The sequence below is a fragment of the Sciurus carolinensis genome, chromosome 7, assembly GCF_902686445.1.
Source record: "Sciurus carolinensis chromosome 7, mSciCar1.2, whole genome shotgun sequence".
Lineage (NCBI taxonomy): Eukaryota > Metazoa > Chordata > Mammalia > Rodentia > Sciuridae > Sciurus > Sciurus carolinensis.
The window spans coordinates 122,725,803-122,744,420 of NC_062219.1; the positions used below are offsets into that span (position 1 = coordinate 122,725,803).

At 50.0% G+C, this 18,618-nt stretch overlaps 2 protein-coding genes across 2 annotated transcripts; both read left to right on the plus strand.

Annotated features, from left to right (window-relative positions):
* The first annotated feature begins 279 nt into the window (after positions 1-279).
* Positions 280-5,650, plus strand: Lsm2 (LSM2 homolog, U6 small nuclear RNA and mRNA degradation associated). The gene is made up of 5 exons (XM_047558283.1): positions 280-523; positions 1,121-1,188; positions 4,861-4,891; positions 5,008-5,067; positions 5,165-5,650. Exons 1-5 carry the CDS (start codon positions 521-523, stop codon positions 5,288-5,290), a joined length of 288 nt encoding a protein of 95 aa, XP_047414239.1. The 5' UTR covers positions 280-520; the 3' UTR covers positions 5,291-5,650.
* A 908-nt stretch (positions 5,651-6,558) lies between these two features.
* Vars1 (valyl-tRNA synthetase 1) lies at positions 6,559-18,320 on the plus strand. The gene is made up of 30 exons (XM_047557752.1): positions 6,559-6,944; positions 7,206-7,625; positions 8,522-8,656; positions 8,748-8,886; positions 9,136-9,260; positions 9,349-9,433; positions 9,661-9,761; positions 9,912-10,039; positions 11,561-11,725; positions 11,975-12,056; positions 12,551-12,670; positions 12,760-12,868; positions 12,961-13,055; positions 13,308-13,398; positions 13,657-13,781; positions 13,870-13,973; positions 14,061-14,219; positions 14,319-14,409; positions 14,526-14,631; positions 14,723-14,793; positions 14,878-15,003; positions 15,329-15,433; positions 15,505-15,573; positions 15,660-15,738; positions 15,873-16,000; positions 16,352-16,507; positions 16,680-16,886; positions 16,959-17,070; positions 17,201-17,526; positions 18,193-18,320. The coding sequence occupies exons 2-30, from the start codon at positions 7,239-7,241 to the stop codon at positions 18,259-18,261; spliced, it is 3,795 nt and encodes a 1,264-aa protein (XP_047413708.1). The 5' UTR covers positions 6,559-6,944; positions 7,206-7,238; the 3' UTR covers positions 18,262-18,320.
* Positions 18,321-18,618: the final 298 nt, after the last annotated feature.

An 18,618-nucleotide genomic window follows, 5' to 3' on the forward strand; every position in this document is an offset into this window, starting at 1 on the left:
GACTGGGAACCTTTGTTAAAAAGATTATGCTCACCTGATCTTGGGGAGTCATTTTAAATTTCACTTAGCACAAAACGATGAATTTTCAAAAACTCCCTAACAATTCTCAATATAAAATGTGTGTAGGGTGTGAGCAAATAACGCTGTTCCCTGCAAAAGTGACAGAAAAACACAAAAACCTTTGAACAGTGGCGCCAAACATCTCTAACCCAGGGCGGTCGCTTTGCCCGCGCCTGCGCAGTAGGGGCCAGCCCGCCCCGGGAGGAAGTCGGAAGACAGGAAGCCCCGCCTCTTTCCTGGCTTCAAGTCCCGCTGGGCTCTACCCGACCCGCTCCCTCTGAGCCGGGAGCCCCCCACCGCTCTCCTGGTCTGCTCCAGCTTTCGCAGCGCTTCCCTTGCGCGTGCGTGAACCCGCTCCGCCCCACGCGCGGACTTGCGCTGTGGTTCTGGCCCGGCCTCTGGCCCGTGGCACCCAGCGCTTTCCTCCTCAGTACCGCCGGCATCGCACCGCGCCAGTACCATGGTGGGTACCGTGACGTCACAAGGGAGCGCCGGCGGGGGGGCGCGGGTGTTTCGGACAGTTGGGCGTGGGGTGGGATCAAAGTATTTGTCCTTCTGGGCTGGATTTAGGCCCGGGGCTTTTCCCTCCATCTTTAGTTCCTGCGCCTCAAGTTCTCTGAGGAGACTACTGGGAATAAATGGGTTTTTTTTTTCTGTGAGAAAAAAACCAACAAATCCGAGCGAAAGTTGGCGGGACAGCCTCAAGGAGCATTTTCCTGCCGGACATAAAACTTCGGGACCGTGCCAGTGGTATACCTTCTTGCAGTTTACCGAAAGGACTGGGCAGGGACCCCAGAAGAGGTTGAGAGAGCGGGCCCAAGAACCGAAGGGTTCAGAGCAGCCTCTCTGGAGCTTTCAGTGAGGAACTTAATGAGGTGTGTAGAATTATTTGGGCTCCAGCCTCTACCCCTTTCAACCGAGTATTCTTTACTATAAATTTTTGAGAACTGCCAAAGATGCAATGGGGCCACTAATACCAGTATTTGAAAATACTGGCAGGGGACACTCCTCCCTATTATGTCCCTTCCCATGTGATGGTTTTGCCCCTCTTGCCCAATAGCTCTTCTACTCCTTTTTCAAGTCCCTTGTGGGCAAGGATGTGGTCGTGGAACTCAAGAATGACCTGAGGTAGGTACCTGTTTCAACGAATCTGTGGAGGGTGGGTGTGTTTGGGGCTGTGGAACCTATTGAAAATATGAGGGCTGGGCAATATGGGAGAGATGTAGAAGAAATGAATGTGCCTTAAACTTAAAGATTAGGTGGGGAGTTGTATGATGTATTGGAAAATACAGAACAATATTTAGTTCTTATTAAAGATCTCGTGATAGGGCAGGGGCTATAGCCCAGTGGCACAGCCCTTGCCTACTATGTGGGAGGCACTGGGTTCAATCCTTAGCACCACATAAAAACAAACAAATAAGGCATTCTGTCCATCTACAACTACAAAAAAAAAAAAATTTTTTTTAAAGTGTGAGGTCAGAGGATGAAGGGCTCAATACATTTTTTTTCCCCCCAAGGCCAACCGTTTTTTTTTTTTCCTTATGATTAACTTAAATATTCTTTTGTTTCACCTTCCAGAAATTTACCAATTGTTTACACAAATAACGTACGAATATGTCTTCACAACTTAATAAGACCCAGTCTCTAAAATAAAGGGCTGAGGATGTAGCTCAGTGGAAAACTTGTGGCTAACGTGTGAGATCCTGGGTTCAATTCCCAGTAACACAAACAAAGGGAAACCCAAAGGGGGTGAGTTGAATTGTGGTATTTTCATATCATATACCTGTCACATAAGAATGAGGTGATAAGGCCAGGCACAGTGGCGCACATGTGTAATCCCAGCAACTCAAAAGGCTGAGACAGGAGGACTGCAAGTTCAAAACCAGCCTCAGCAACTTAGTGAGGCACTAAGCAACTTCTCGAGACCCGGTCTCAAAATATAAAAAGGACTGGGATGTGGTTCAGTGGTTAAGTGCCTCTGTGTTCAATCCCTGGTCCCCCAAAAAGATAAAAAGAAGAATGAGATGATAGGAAAGCAGTTGCATGTGGCATGATCAATCTTTTGTTGAAGAAAATATAATTGATAATCAGACATCAACACAGTTCCTTCTGTCTATATACTGCTTTTGTATCCCTCACCCTCTTGTGTTTTTTGGCTCCTGATCATTTTTCAGGACTTGGATTAAATACTGTCTTTGGGAAGACTTTTCCTGGTTGTTCTAGTCATATAGAACCCTCTTGCACACATTATTTTCTTAGTGGATGTGTCTCATTGTAATTTCACAGAAGTATTTTTCTGTTTATAGCCTTTTCTTACAAGGGCCAGGAACATGTTTAAGCTCACCCCTGTGTACCTGTTGCCCAGCTTAGGCCAAGTATATAAGTGCTTAAAGAAGAATAGCTAAAATTCAAAGACCTTCTGTCCACTAAGGACTGCTCTGAACACTTTACATTCATTAATTCATTTACTTCTCACAACACCCTTATGCATACACTATTGTTGCTGTTTTACCCATAAGGAAACAAGTTTAGATATGCTAAGAAACTTTCAAGTGTACAAAACTAGTGACAACCAATCCCAAAATCCAGTTATATCTTGCTCTTTTTCTCCCTGTACTGTGGCTTAAACCCAAGGCCTTGTGCATGCCAGGGAAATGCTCTTCCACTGAGCTCCATCCCTGGTAATTTTTTTGAGGGGGAGACTGGGGATTGAGCCCAGGGGTGTATTACCATTGAGCTACACCCTCAGCCCTTTTCCTTGGTATTATTTTTTAAATTTTGAGACAGTAATTTGCTGAGGGTCTCGCTGAGTTGCTGAGACTCACCTCCAAGTTGGGATCCTCTTGCCTCTAGCCTCTCAGTTCACTGGGATTTCAGGTGAGTACCACTGTGCCTGGATGCAGCACTTAAAAAAATTTTTTTTTATTTTTTTAGAACTAGGAATATAGCTCAGTGGTAGAAACTTTACCTTGTTTCAGTCCTCAGCATCATTAAAAAAAAATTCTTTTTTAAAAATTTTGAAATGGGGTCTTGCTGAGTTGCCCTGGCTAGACTTGGATTTATGATTCTCCTGCCTCAGCCTCTTAGTAGCCTGGATGTAGGCAGTACCACCACACCTGACTAAAAAACTGCCATGTGTTACAATCATTTTGCTTAAATTTTGTTGTTTTTTAAACTGGAAAAATTAGGAAGGACAATTAAAGAGCAGTTATTCTTAGAAAAAATTATTGGCAACCTGTAGCACACCACACGTACACTCAACTACATCATCCTGTGTTTTCTCTTTTGTTTCAGGCTCATGAAACCTTTGAATACACATGAGTGTTTCAGAACCACAGTTCTAAGACACTTAGAACCTGGTGATGACACATAGTATGGTTATGGTGAGGGTGGCCAGGTAGGAGGCTGACCTGGATTCAGTTGCAAAGTAATGAGACCTTGGGTTATAGAAGTCAAACTAGAAATGGAATTATAGAACTGTTCAAGTCAGCATTAAAGTAGGGATTCATGGGATATAAAGAAGTAAGACTAATCAGATTTGAAGTTGTAAGACTTAAGTGTTAATGAAGTCATTGATAGGTATACAAGAAATTGAGAGATAGGTAATGTGTGTGGCTTGGAGCACTGCTATTTTTTTGTGTGCTACTAGGGATTGAACCCAGGGTTTTGCAAATGTTAGGCAAGCGCTCTCCCACTGAGCTACATCCCCAGCCCAGTACTGATGTTTTGATAGCATTCCTCATTAACCTTTCAGGGGGCTTGAGGATTGGAGAAGGGAGAAGACATGGCTTGTGCCTGCATCATCAATAATAATACTGCTACCTTTATCTATATGTGAGGCTCTGGTTCCAACCTAAAAAATATGGGCTGGGGGTTTGGCTTGGTGAGCACTTGCTTACCTAACATGCTTAAGACCATGGGTTTTATCCTCAGCACTGTGTTGGGGTCGGAGAAGAGCAAATACCTTCAATGTGTATATGTGGTGTGATAAGTAATTTTTTCCTAAGAATAACTGCTCTTTAATTGCCCTTCCTAGAAAAGAAAAGAAAGGCTCTAGGGCGGTAAGTGTTTAAAAGTAGCTGATGGGCTGGTATGGTGGTACATACCTGTAATCCCAGCTTTCTCTGGTAGGAAGTTCAAGGTCAGCCTGGGCAACTTTGCAAGAACCTGTCTCAAATTTTCAAAAGGGTGGAGGATGTAGTTGGATGGTAAAATGAACCTGGGTTCAATCCCCAGTACCTGCAGGAGGTGCAGGGGGGCCATAGCTGATGGTTCTGGGAGTCAGATACACTTGGACTAATGTCCCTGTTTATTTGTTGTAAACTTGGTCAAGTTACACAATCTAAGTCCCCGGATAGCGAGTGATAGCTACCTAGGAAAGATAGATGTGAAGATTATTAAATATAAGTCTATCCCATAATTACTGTTTAATGGTAGCTATTAAAGATGGGTTGGTTTAGGGAAAGATGTGGGGTCTAAAGTAAATCATTCTGAGGGGCTGGGGAAATAGCGCAGTTGGTAGAGTACTTGCCTAGCATGCACAAGGCCCTGGGTTCAATCCCTAGCACCACCAAAAAAAAAAAAAAAAAAAAAAAAAAAAGAGCCTCTTCAGGTAAAGTAAATCATTCTGGCAACTCTATCTTTACTATACCAGAGCTTAGGAATGCCTTTTTAGTTCTACCTTTTCTGGTTTAAGGTCTTGACCTCCCCAGCTATGTTCTCATGCTCTTTCTGAAGTCACCTCTATGTTGACTTCAGTACAAATTAATTTGGTTTTTTTCCTTCCTTTGCCCTTGACAGCATCTGTGGAACCCTCCATTCTGTGGATCAGGTGAGAAATAGCAAGGGCTCAGAATTTGTTCTTGGAAAAGGAGAGGAAAAATTAAGGGTTGGGTACTTACAGCTTGTCTCCTAGGGTTAATAATGATGTTCATCTTCCTTTCTTAGTATCTCAACATCAAACTAACTGACATCAGTGTTACAGACCCTGAGAAATATCCTCACATGGTGAGTTTGGGTTGGAAAAGAGGAAACACCTCCAAAACAAAGACCCTTGGGTGCTTAGAGGACTTTTTTAAGGGTCTTCTTACATGTCTCTGTTTAGTTATCAGTGAAGAACTGCTTCATCCGTGGCTCAGTGGTCCGTTATGTGCAGTTGCCGGCAGACGAAGTGGACACACAGTTGCTACAGGATGCAGCAAGGAAGGAAGCCCTGCAGCAGAAGCAGTGATTGCCACTGTTCATTTTCCCTTCCCTTTTCTATTGGTTACCCCATAACCTTATGTCCCCCTAATACTTGAGGTGTCTTTTTTTTTTTTTTAAGTGATGGATTTTTTCTTTTTCCTAAAGGGATTTAGTGTATAAGAGGAATAATAAATAGCAAAGAGCAGCTATCCTCTGTTGAGAATGGAAAGATAAATAAGTTGGGGAATTGCAAAGCCTTCTCTGTCCCCAGCACTTGTCTTTCTCACTCCTTCCCTGGAGATGGTGGGAGAGTTTCCTAAGTCTCATCAGGGCAGCATGTGATTCATTTTGGGGATGGAAGGGATCTGTCCCGCATCGGGAATAAAATTTATGATGCAAATTTGAATTCTGGTTCTGTGGTGTGTTTCGGCCGGGAAGCTGGCGGGTAGGAAAGAATGTTGAATTCATCCAAGCCCTGGTACTCTCCACTCTTCCAGCCAAGAAACCAACACAACTTCCTCCTGCAGGCTACACTGTGTTTCCTGAACATTCCCCTACCTACGTGGTCTCTGTTTTGTTTTTTTTACTCCATCCACACTGGGGTGCTTTACTGCGCTTCATCTCTATGTCGTTCCATTAATGTGACGATATTAAGAGACACGAAAGTGCCTTTGATACTGCCAGATTTCTGCTTCGATCCAACCAATCATACTTTTTCTGAATGTAAAAGATAAATTCAAGTGACGTGAGTTGAATAGTTGTAAGCACGAATGACAAGCAGGAGGCAGGAATCAGCAAGATCTTCATTCAGCGTCGGAGTCATTGGATCCAACACCTGATGTGGTCCATTTTGGGGGTTGGGGAGAATGGCAGTGGACTAAAGCAAGGGTCTGGGTTTTATGGGCTTCATTTAGGGTGGAACCGGACGGTAGTTCCTGGGGTTTGTCGTATTGGGTTCAGCTGACCCATTAGGGTCGGGGGGGTGGTCAGGTACGAGTTCATTTGGTGTTTCTTCCCTCTGGCTGAGGCCTTGGTTTTTAAATGACAAAAGCTTCAATTTTACCCCAGACAAGGCGGGTGGGGGAACAGCTGCAGATAGGGGAAATGTATTTGGATTTATTTTCCATATCCTTCAATAGTGGGGAGAGTTGAGTGGGAATAACAAAATTCCACTTCCTTATTAAGCAACTAAATTGTCAACGCACAAGTATTAAAGGGCCTTGGAGGCCATCTAGCGTCTGTGTTAGGCGGCTCGCTCCTCCACCGGGCACCGCCCCCGCGGCCCGGCCAAGGACCCCACGGGATGCCCGCGGTGGCGCCTGACCGGAGCGCGGGCGACCAAGGGACCGCTCCCGGGACGTTCTCTTGGCCCGCCCGCGGCCGCGGCCCGCGCCATTCCTCGTTAGCGCGGTGGGCGGCGAAGGCGCGGCCCCTGAGGCAGGGTTGGGCGGGACAGCGTGCGCGCTCCCAGGCGGGGTCAGGCCGCCCCTGCCAGGACCCGCGGGCCCGGAAACGCTTGCTGTCACAAAGGGGGGACCACGTGGGCGCCGATTGCCCCCGCGGCGGTCGCGGGGAGCTAGGGTCCTCTGGAGAACCGCCCACCATCTCCGCCTGCCCGACACCTCTGCCCGGCCTGTCCAGCAGCGGCTGGCGCCCGGTTTCGAGGGGAATTCCCGGCTCAGTCTGACCACCTCCCTCCAGTACGTACACGCGTCCCGAACCTGCGTCCTACCGGTCGCTGACCGGCTCTGGCGAACCTCCCACACTCAGGAGGCCCGGCGATCGTGCCCGACCCCATCCCTTCCATTTCAGGTGCTTCCCATTGTCACTGCCACTTAAAGCCAGATCCTAGGCCCCTGAGGCCTCGTCAGACTCCTGGAACAGGAGCCCCCTTATGGGGGTCCCTCTCTTCAAACATAGGACTTTCAGGGACTCTCAGTCTTCCCATCTCTTTTCCTTAGGTTTTTCCACCTCGTCCGGACCTTCACATAATCATGTCTATCCTCTACGTCTCCCCTCACCCAGATGCCTTCCCCAGCCTTCGAGCGCTCATAGCCGCTCGCTATGGGGAGGCTGGGGAGGGTCCTGGATGGGGAGGAGCCCACCCTCGCATCTGTCTTCAACCGCCTCCCACCAGCCGGACTCCTTTTCCCCCACCCCGCCTGCCCGCTTTGGAGCAAGGTCCCGGTGGGCTCTGGGTTTGGGGAGCCACAGCTGTGGCCCAGCTCTTGTGGCCAGCAGGCCTGGGGGGCCCTGGGGGTAGCCGGGCAGCTGTTCTTGTCCAACAGTGGGTCAGTTATGCCGACACAGAGCTAATACCAGCTGCCTGTGGAGCAACGCTGCCGGCCCTGGGACTCCGAAGTTCAGCTCAAGACCCCCAGGTGAGTGGGAGGAGAGATGGGGATAGGGGGAAATTCTGGGTAAGGAAGCTAGGATTGGTGGTGTGGTAACCTTGTGAGTCTTGTCTTTGTATGTCTGTGAAAATGCAAGTCGATGTAATCCCTGTCTCACTGATGTAATGAGATTAAAATATGTGTGTGAAGCACAGCCTTAGTGCCAGGCATTTTAGTTTCTGAGTAAAAGTTGGATGAAAAAAAAAAAAGTTTGATGAGTCTAAAACTGATGAGAATAAAAGTTACTTTGAACTGTAGGGAAAAACTGGGTAAGGGAAAGATGACAGTTGCTGGGAGGAGATAAAGGAGAAATGAGGAAAGGAAGTGAGGGAGAGGAGAGATAATCCCTCTAGATTGTAACTAAATCCTTCCAGTGTAGGGTTGTGCCTTAGTGTACTTAAAATTCTGCCTCCTGTAGAGTATGGAGAACATGGTGGACACTTAGTATTTCTCCAGTGAATGAACGTGTGGTGTAGACCCTGGCTTGTTCTCTCCTATTCTGATCACCCTATCTAAAATAGAGTCCCTCTGTTCTGCAAGTCCCTGTTACTCTCAGCCTGCTTATTTGTTCAGGGGAATTAAGAAAAAAAGTAGGATAGCACATTATGTATTTGCTCATTTATCATTCCCTCAATAGAATACAGTTGTTGATACCATGGGACTTGGCAATTGCTGGGGATCAAACCCAGGGCCTAGTGTATGTCAATCATGTGTTCTACCCACAGCCAGAATATTTTTCTTATGACCACTCGAATGAAAATGTACTGGTCTCAGGTGGTGATTTGTGGGAGTAGAGGGAAGCCAAGTGGATCAGGTTGGGGTGGGCAAAAGAGTGGGATTGAAGTGAGCTAAGTCTTGGCTCAGATCCCTTCCTCTTCCTGCAGGCTGCACTGGGGGCCCTGGGAAAGGCCCTGAGCCCCTTGGAGGAGTGGCTTCGACTGCACTCCTACCTGGCTGGAGATGCTCCCACTCTGGCTGACCTGGCTGCTGTGACAGCTTTGCTGCTCCCCTTCCGATATGTGAGTCACTGGGGCCTAGGGAGGAATAAGAGCATTTCTCTCAGACTTCATTATTGAGTGATGAAGGATAGTCCTGTCTTTTCCCTCCCAGGTCCTGGACCCCTCTGCCCGCCGGATCTGGGGTAATGTGACTCGCTGGTTTATCACATGTATTCGGCAGCCAGAATTCCGGGCTGTGCTAGGAGAAGTGGTTCTTTATGCAGGAACCAGGTCTCTCTCTCAACAGCCAGGTGAGCAGGGGTAAGGTTGTGGATATGTGCTCCTATGGGGCCTTCCATGGAATTTATTTGCTTTTTTCTGCTAGGAATAGCTAAATCACTGGGGTAGGGGCCTTTTGGCAGGCAAGGGTTAGAGGGATATGGTGATTTGTCAGTGCAAGGGAGCCCTTGAGCTGTTGAAGTAGTTCTTCTGAAACACAGTAGTACTGTTCACAGAGGATCCCCAGTAGGCCCCTTCTGAATTTCTGTGCTTCTCTCCAGGACCTGATGTCCCTGCACCCCCAAAGACAGCTGCTCAACTCAAGAAAGAGGCAAAGAAGCGGGAAAAGCTAGAGAAATTCCAGCAGAAGCAGAAGATCCAACAGCAGCAGCCACCCCCAGGGGAGGTGAGAGACTAAAGGTGGAGCTGGAAGAAGGGTTGGTGCCATGGTGAGTGACTGATGTCTGGGCCTGTGTCTTCTCCTTCTCAAGCAGAAGAAACCAAAAGCAGAGAAAAAGGAGAAAAGGGATCCTGGGATCATTACCTATGACATCCCAACCCCACCTGGGGAAAAGAAAGGTACTAGGAGAGGGAAGGGGAGGAGATCCCACCCTGGGAGAACTGAAATGGATTCTTCCCAGTTTTTACCCCTTTTGCACTGTCATGGCTCTTTCCACTTTGCTTGGTAAGAGTTTGCAGGGCATGTTGATGCCTGTCCTGTGATGTGAATGACGTAGATCCTGGTCCATCTGTACTGGCCCATTCCTCCCTGGCTGTTCTTTGAGCTGTTCCATCCTTTCCCCTAGATGTCAATGGCAATATGCCAGACTCCTACAGTCCTCAGTATGTGGAGGCTGCCTGGTATCCTTGGTGGGAGAAACAGGGCTTCTTCAAGCCAGAGTATGGGGTGAGTGAGCACAGCTGCCCAGGTCCTGAGCGGGGGTGGGGAGGGGAAGGGAAGGGTTAAAGAATTTACTGCCTGGGATGGAGCCGAGGTGAGGTGACATAAAGCCTTAGCACGTGCCCATCCTTTTCCACTGTCCTTTTCCACTGTCAGCGTCCTAGCGTGTCAGCACCAAATTCCCGAGGGGTCTTCATGATGTGCATCCCACCCCCCAATGTGACAGGCTCCCTGCATCTGGGCCATGCACTCACCAACGCCATTCAGGACTCCCTGACTCGATGGTGAGTTCCTGACTATACCTCTAGCTGGTTCCTTCTGTCCTCCCTGCCTTTCTTCTCTTCTCAGAATGGGCCCTCTGGCCTCTCATGTTGACCCTACTGTATCCCCCAGGGTCACTATACTTCTCTGTCCTGGTCACTCCCATCTGATCATTTAGCATCCTTGTCAAGTAATCCCATCCTACACTCCATTTGTAGGCTCCCTCCTCTCTGTCCCCCCACTTGTTTTTTTTTAAACCTTTGTACCAGTACATGTTAGGAATTCTCATGGGGAGGGGATAGTTTGTTTAGGTACAGGGAATTGAACCCAGGGTGTTTTACCACTGAGCTACATTCTCAGTCCTTTTTATTTTGTTTGTTTATTTATTTATTTGTTTCTTTTTTGAACCCAGAGGTGCTTAACTACTGAACCATATCCCCAGCCTTTTAAATTTTTTTTGAGACAGGGTCTCATAAGTTACTTAGGGCCTTGCTAAGCTGCTAAGGCTGGCTTTGAACCTGTGATCCTCCAGTCTCAGCCTCCTAATCCACTGGGATTACAGGTGTACACCACTGGACACAACTTTATTTTCTTATTTTGAGACAGGATCTCAGTTATTGAGGACCTTACTAAATTGCCAAATCTGGCGTCAAAATTGCAATCCTTCTGTCTCAGCTTCCAGAGTTAGTGGGATTATAAGTATGTGCTACTGTGCCCACTAGCCATTTCTTTTAAGGCAGGGTCTCACCATGTTGCCCAGGCTGACCTGGAACTTGTGGTCCTCCTGCCTCAGCCTCCTGTGCAGCTGGGAGCATAGGCATGTGCCACCATGCTTTTCTTTTGTTTTTTAATAGAACGGGTACACATCAAACATGTCATTATAAAACATTTTTCTTACCCCTAACAATTTCTTTTGGAGATCTTTTCTTGTCCTATTCTTTTTTATAGCTCTATAGTATTCCGTAGTTTGGGTGTACCATGGTGGAATCACTTTGTTATTGATGATTATTCCTAGTTTTCCTCTCATGAAAACCTTGCTCAATATGCTAGGCCACTGAGCTAGATGCCCTTCCCCAGTTTTGTTTTATTATGTTGAGTTCTTTGATATGTGTAGAACTTATTTTTGTGAATATTGGAAAGTAGGCAGACTTTTTTCAAATAACTGGCTTATTGTCCCAGACAAATTTATTAAATTGTTTATCTTTACTCTACAGATGTGAAATGGCACCTTTCACAAATGCTGAGTTTGCTTGGATCTATTTCCTGACACTGTTTTCTACTCTTAATCTGTCACTTTGTCTCTTTGTGGTAACTTACTTTCATAATCACAATTTTCTCATATGTCTTACTATCTATTTGGGCAAGAGCTTCCTCTTTGTACTTTTTCCAGATTGCATTCATTTTCTTTCCAGTCTTGAGAATTAGGATGTTTCCAGCTCTACCTTGCTTTCTTTCTCAGGCATCTCCCAACTCCCTGCCTGGAAGCCTTTGTTTCATTTGGTGCCAGCCCAGCTCATCCTTTGACCCTCATGCCCTCCCCACAGGCACCGCATGCGTGGGGAGACTACACTGTGGAACCCAGGTTGTGACCATGCAGGCATTGCCACCCAGGTGGTGGTGGAGAAGAAACTGTGGCGGGAGCGGGGACTAAACCGACACCAGCTGGGCCGAGAGGCTTTTCTGCAGGAGGTCTGGAAATGGAAGGAAGAGTGAGTGTGCAGAATCCCTACGGGCATCATGGCCAGGCTTCTCTATCTCCTCCCTGCCCAGAAAAGACCTGTTACCTGGGATCCTTGGCTGCAGGTTCAAACCCTCTGACAGAAGCAGAGGGTCATTTGGTTCCAGGACCCAGATCAGTTTCAGAAGGATGAGTGAGCCCATGCTGCCCCATCTGCCACCCAATGTCTCCCTCTAGCCTGTGCTTAAGTGTTGATCCCAGCCCATCTATCTACTTCCAGAAAAGGTGACCGGATTTACCATCAGTTGAAGAAACTTGGCAGCTCCTTGGACTGGGATCGAGCCTGTTTCACCATGGACCCTGTGCGCAGGAGGGGTCTCAGGGCTAGGGTGGGAGTGGGTGGCTCCCCTGGGTGGGGCACTCACAGAAGAGAGCACACATTGCAACCTTCTCCCAGGAAATGAGCCCACTCCTAGGATACCACTGAGGGCTCAGCTATAAATGCCACTTTCTAGCCCCCCTCACAGCCCTTCATATTCTTTGTCCTTATTCGGGAACTTCAAATTTATCCAGACAGCACCTTATCAGGCCTCCTCCCTTGGATCCTGAACTCTTGGTATGCTTTGCACCAGCACTTGACTCCTATCCAAGTGGCTCCTTTGCCTTTTCCAACATCACCAGGCTTGTTGCCTGCTCTTGTGTTCCAATAGCCCCATTTTTCCCTCAAGAAAAGTACTTTCCTCCTAAAGGAGTCATGGTTGGTAGGACTCTGGACAAGCCAGATCCTGCTGCCTTGGGTGTATGCCTAGCTTCCAGGCCTCATCCAACCTTGTGACTTACCCTTGCTTTACCCCAGAAATTGTCAGCAGCTGTGACAGAGGCTTTTGTCCGACTTCATGAGGAAGGTGTCATCTACCGCAGTACCCGCCTGGTCAACTGGTCCTGTACCCTTAACTCTGCCATCTCTGACATTGAGGTAACCCACACTCTTTCAGCCTGTCTTCCATCAATAATACAACACCAGTCCTGTCCCATAGGCCAAATCTCTAAATACCCTTCTTACAGGTGGATAAGAAGGAACTGACAGGTCGTACCCTGCTCTCTGTGCCTGGTTATAAGGAGAAAGTGGAGTTTGGGGTCCTCATTTCCTTTGCCTACAAGGTCCAAGGCTCAGGTGGGAGCCAAGGACTCCAAGATTCTGGGCCAGGTTGGGTAGGCGGGCAGGAAGGGGCCAGGGGTGAGACCATAAAGCCTCTGTCACCATAGACAGCGATGAGGAAGTGGTGGTGGCAACAACTCGGATTGAGACTATGCTGGGAGATGTGGCCGTAGCTGTGCACCCCAAAGATCCCAGATACCAGGTAGGATGAGGGACTGCCTATAATTGAGGAGAATTCTGGCCTAAAAGGGGTTCCCATGCTTATGGGTGGTTGGGGGTAGGGATTGAGACCTATGACTGACAACCGGGGAAATTAAGTTAGAAACTCAACTTCTGGCTGTTTGGAGTGGTGCATCAGTGAACATTTTGAGGGAGTTTGGTTCAGTTAAGGACCTGGATAGGAGAGACTCAGGTCTAGCTCTTGTACATTTTTGACATTTCCCTCTGTCCCAAGCACCTTAAGGGGAAGAGCGTGATCCACCCATTTCTGTCTCGGAGCCTTCCTATTGTCTTTGATGATTTTGTGGACATGGAATTTGGCACAGGTAAGCAGAGGGCTGGTACTATGGGAAGAGGAAGAGACTGGCACCCCACAAGGCCCTTCTCAGCCACCCCATCTTTCTCCAAGAAAAATAAAACAATCTTTAATAAAAAAGAGGCTGGACTTGGGCTCTCTCAGGAGACCGTATTAGGGAGGCAGGGGCCAGGGTGATCTGAGAGCCACATCCCACAACACAAGGGATGAATGTGGGAAGAAACTCCACAAAGTCCCTTGGGACCCTGGTCCTTCTCTTATGCTCCAGGTGCGGTGAAGATCACCCCTGCACATGACCAGAATGACTATGAGGTGGGGCAGCGTCACGGGCTGGAGGCCATCAGTATCATGGATTCCCATGGGGTACTTGTCAACGTACCCCCACCTTTCCTGGTGAGGCTGCCTGGGGTGTGGAGTCCATGGTTGAGGGAAGTGGGGGAATCCCTAGGCATCACCATGACAAAGCCTTTCTCCCACTCAGGGCCTGCCCAGGTTTGAGGCCAGGAAGGCGGTTCTGGCAGCACTGAAGGAGAAAGGACTGTTCCGTGGCATTGAGGACAACCCCATGGTGGTGCCACTTTGCAAGTGAGGGTGGGGACCAGGAAGGGTGGGAAGTGGGGAGCTCCTTAGGGTGCTCACTGCCTGGCCTCCTCACCTCATTTGCACCACCAGCCGTTCCAAGGATATAGTGGAGCCTCTGTTAAGGCCACAGTGGTATGTGCGTTGTGGGGAGATGGCCCAGGCTGCCAGTGCTGCTGTGACCCGTGGAGACCTCCACATTCTGCCTGAGGCCCATCAGCGAACGTGGCATTCCTGGATGGACAATATCCGGTCTGTAGGACTCTTCAGTGTTGGGTGACTGCCTGAGGGACATGGGCAGGGGCACCTCTAGGCCTCCCTGACGTTCTCCCTACCACTGGCCATTTGCAGGGACTGGTGCATTTCCCGGCAGTTGTGGTGGGGCCATCGCATCCCAGCATACTTCATAACTGTCAATGACCCATCAGTACCTCCTGGGGAGGTAAGGACAGGCCAGAGCTAGATGTCTGGGGAACTGTGGATTTGTTGGGCTCTGGGTGGGAGAGAGGTCAGGGCAAGGCAGAGATACCCCATGGGTACTCACTCTGCCTGCGGCAGGACCCTGATGGGCGGTACTGGGTGAGTGGACGCAGTGAGGAGGAGGCCCGAGAGAAGGCAGCCAAGGAGTTTGGAGTGTCGCCTGATAAGATCAGTCTCCAGCAAGGCAAGGCAGGGCCTTGGGGGCGGGTTGGCAGGGCTGGAGCTCTGACCCTCACTTCCTTTTCCTCTGACTTCTGACTTTTGGCCTCCTTCAGATGAGGATGTATTGGACACCTGGTTCTCTTCCGGCCTCTTCCCCTTCTCCATCTTGGGCTGGCCCAACCAGGTGTGTTCCTGGGACTAGACTAGGGTGGGCTTTGGTCTTGAAAGAGAATGCTTGACTCCCCTTTACATCCTGGTCTGCCCACAGTCAGAAGATCTGAGTGTGTTCTACCCGGGGACTCTGCTGGAGACGGGTCATGACATCCTCTTCTTCTGGGTTGCCCGAATGGTCATGCTTGGCCTGAAGCTTACCGGCAGGCTGCCTTTCAGAGAGGTGTGAAAATGGCCAGGACCCTCCCACATTCTCCTTCCTCTCCTGCCCTCTTGTGTTGCAGCTCAGGCTCAGCATGGATAGACAGCTGTGGATGGGCCCAGTCCCAGCTTGTGGGACTGAAATCTAGCCTGGACTCTGTTCAGTGATTCCTGTGCTTTGGCTTAGGGCTTCCTCTTTCCAGAGGAGAATGTGCTTTTAACTCATTTGCTAAATGAACTGGTGGGGATAATTCAGTGGGGTCTAATGTGGGGCAGATCCTGGTAGTGGGCATTGATACCAGCAAAGGGACTCAACCTCACTGTCCTTCCTGCCTCCTGCCCTGCAGGTCTACCTCCATGCCATTGTGCGTGATGCTCATGGACGGAAGATGAGCAAGTCTCTAGGCAATGTCATTGACCCACTGGATGTCATACATGGAGTCTCCCTACAGGTAGGACTGGGTCCTGACCCAGCTGTGGGGCTGTGGCCACAGCTATCTGACTACTCCTCCTCCATTGTCAGGGCCTCCATGACCAGTTACTGAACAGCAACCTGGACCCCAGTGAGGTGGAGAAGGCCAAGGAAGGGCAGGTACAGAAGTCAGGGCCTTGGGATGGAGCCTGAGTAGAAGGTGGGCAGTACTGACAGGAGGCTCCTCCCTCTGCCTCCTCCTGCAGAAGGCAGACTTTCCCATGGGGATTCCTGAGTGTGGCACTGATGCTCTCCGGTTTGGACTCTGCGCCTACACATCCCAGGGTATAGCCCCCATGCCTCCCTCTCAGCTGCCTCCTTCCTCTTCCCAGAGGCCTACCCCCTCCTCTGCCCTGGGCACTTGTGAGCCTGGACCAGTAAGGAGAATGGTGAAGACTCTAATTTCACCCCTCACCTAGGTCGTGACATCAACCTGGATGTGAACCGAATATTGGGTTACCGCCACTTCTGCAACAAGCTCTGGAATGCCACAAAGTTTGCCCTCCGTGGCCTTGGGAAAGGTTTTATGCCCTCACCTACCTCCAAGGTGAGGGCCTGGTGGGCAGGTGGGCAGTGAGGTTGGCTGCATCCACACAGACTATACCCCTGCCCCTTAGCTATCAAGCATAGTTGTATCAGGATTGCATCTGTAGGATCAGGAACCCAAGCCCCAGTCCCTGAGGGTCCTTTCTGTAGCTTGGGATACAGACAGAGACAGATAGTAACAGGAATTGGGGTCATCCTTGAGGTGGCTGGAAGCCTGTTTCTTTTCCCCAGACACTGGGCACATGCTCAGTTACTTCTGGAATGGAGATGTACCATGATTCCTACCATTGTGTGGTTCAGGCTCCTCCTTCCATATGGTGACCTGCTGACTGATATACCACTTTCCCCCAAGCCTGGAGGCCACGAGAGCCTGGTAGACCGCTGGATCCGCAGTCGACTGGCTGAGGCTGTGAGACTCAGCAATGAAGGTTTCCAGGCCTATGATTTCCCAGCTGTCACCACCGCCCAGTACAGCTTCTGGCTCTATGAGCTCTGTGACGTCTACTTGGTAAGAAGAAGCTGAGTGGGGCAGAGCATAGAGGTTGTGAGCCTGGGGCCCAGCTTTACCACTGTTTAGTTGTGAGACCTGAGCCAACTCATTCCCTTCCCAATCCTCATAATCACTGTGAGGGCTTGAGACTAGCTCTGCAACCTGAGCTTTGTACCTCCCTGTCCCCTAGGAGTGCCTAAAGCCTGTACTGAATGGAGTGGACCAGGTGGCAGCTGAATGTGCCCGCCAGACCCTCTACACCTGTCTAGATGTTGGCCTGCGGCTGCTATCACCCTTCATGCCCTTTGTGACAGAGGAACTCTTCCAGAGGCTGCCCCGGAGGACCCCACAAGCTCCAGCTAGCCTCTGTGTTACCCCCTACCCAGAGCCTGCAGAGGTATGGGGTATGGTCTGGCGGTGACTCAGGCTCACCCCACAGGCCTCCTTCACCTCCTTCTCCATCCCACAGTGCTCCTGGAAAGACCCTGAGGCAGAAGCCGCCCTTGAACTTGCACTAAGCATCACTCGAGTTGTGCGCTCCCTGCGTGCAGATTACAACCTTACCCGGATCCGGCCTGACTGTGAGCTTCAGGCCCTTATGTCTACCTTGCCCCACTGACCCAGCCCACTCTAGGAATCCAGTGTCCAGCTGTGGCTGCCTAGTTTCCTGTCTCCTTGTGACCAGACCTCACCTTCCTTCCTCCCTGGCAGGTTTTCTGGAAGTGGCTGATGAGGCCACAGGTGCCCTTGCATCAGCAGTGTCGGGTTACGTGCAGACGCTGGCCAGCGCGGGTGTCGTAGCTGTCCTGGCCCTGGGGGCTCCTGCACCACAAGGCTGCGCAGTAGCCCTGGCCTCTGACCGATGCTCAATCCACCTGCAGCTGCAAGGCCTGGTGGACCCAGCCCGGGAGCTGGGCAAGCTACAGGCCAAGCGAGGTGAGGCCCAACGGCAGGCCCAGCGTCTGCGGGAGCGCCGTTCTGCCTCAGGCTACTCTGTCAAGGTGCCCCTCGAAGTCCAGGAGGCAGATGAAGCCAAGGTTTGTAGTGTGGGTGGGCATTTCTTACACCATCATCTCCATCCATCCCTAAGCCCCAGTCTGGAGGCTGGTCTCTGCTCAACCCTGTTAATCCATGGGGAACTCAGAACCCAGACCCCTTGAGCAGTGACCATGCAGCTCCCTCCCTGTATACATGAGAAACTGCTGTGGGTAAAGGGTCAGCCCAGGTGTGAAGCCCCCTTGCAGACCCTCTGCATCTAAGATCCCTCCAGGGCATGGCAGTGGGTAAACTGCATAGACCCAAGAAAACAGTCATGAGCCTAAGAGCAAAGAGTGTTGGCTGACAGGTTTATCTCACTCGACTCATCCAGCACTCTCTCTGAGTAAGCAGCATTACCATTTGTGTTTTACAAGTGAAGGTAACATGATTTTCCTGGCAGCCTGTGCTTTCCTGCCTGGGTGAGAGTGCTGGACAAGGCATGTGTGTTCTGAAGCCCTTCATCCTTGGGTACTAAGAACTATAAGAAAAGGGAAGGACTACGTGGCAGGGTCCTGGTGGAAGAGAGTAGGGGTGCGGGTGGGAAGACTGGAAGTAGGGGGAAGGTCACAGCCAAGCACACAGCTCTGGAACTACTCCCCCCTGCTATTCTGGTTCAGGTCTTCTCCTTGGGCCTGGGTCCTCACCTCTTCTCATTCCATCTCTAGCTCCAACAGACAGAGGCAGAGCTCAGGAAGGTGGATGAGGCCATCGCCCTATTCCAGAAGATGCTGTGACACCCAACTTCAATCCTCACAGCCCACCATGGGATGGCAGCAATAAAATATTTTGCCACAAACTAATCTCTTATCTGTGCATGTGGTAGGGGTAGAAGCAGGTGCAGAGGGCTGGGTTCCTAAGGCCTCAAAGACTGCTGGTGTAGCTGCAGGCTGGGAACCAGGCATTGGGTCCTGGTGGGCAGAAGGGTGCGTCTGGGTCTGTCCCTGGCATCTTGCCAGGCCTGAGTCATGCTGCTTGCTCCCTTCCTCCTCCCCAGCTCTTCTCACCTCCGCACTGCAGCTGGAGAAAGCCTGCCTTGGTGCCGCCCTGGTGCCGGCCTCTGTGGCCCTGGGCAGGCATGAGTAGAGGGCCAG

What these genes read in the sequence shown, in the direction of transcription:
- Lsm2 (XM_047558283.1), top strand. An exon ending in GAACTCAAGAATGACCTGAG is followed by an intron (nt 1,189 to 4,860) that starts GTAGGTACCTGT and finishes TGCCCTTGACAG; the next exon opens with CATCTGTGGAACCCTCCATT. An exon ending in CTGAGAAATATCCTCACATG is followed by an intron (nt 5,068 to 5,164) that starts GTGAGTTTGGGT and finishes GTCTCTGTTTAG; the next exon opens with TTATCAGTGAAGAACTGCTT.
- Vars1 (XM_047557752.1), top strand. Translation starts at nt 7,239, where the DNA reads ATGTCTATCCTCTACGTCTCCCCTCACCCAGATGCCTTCCCCAGCCTT. An exon ending in GTCTCTCTCTCAACAGCCAG is followed by an intron (nt 8,887 to 9,135) that starts GTGAGCAGGGGT and finishes GCTTCTCTCCAG; the next exon opens with GACCTGATGTCCCTGCACCC. An exon ending in TGCCCTCACCTACCTCCAAG is followed by an intron (nt 16,001 to 16,351) that starts GTGAGGGCCTGG and finishes CTTTCCCCCAAG; the next exon opens with CCTGGAGGCCACGAGAGCCT.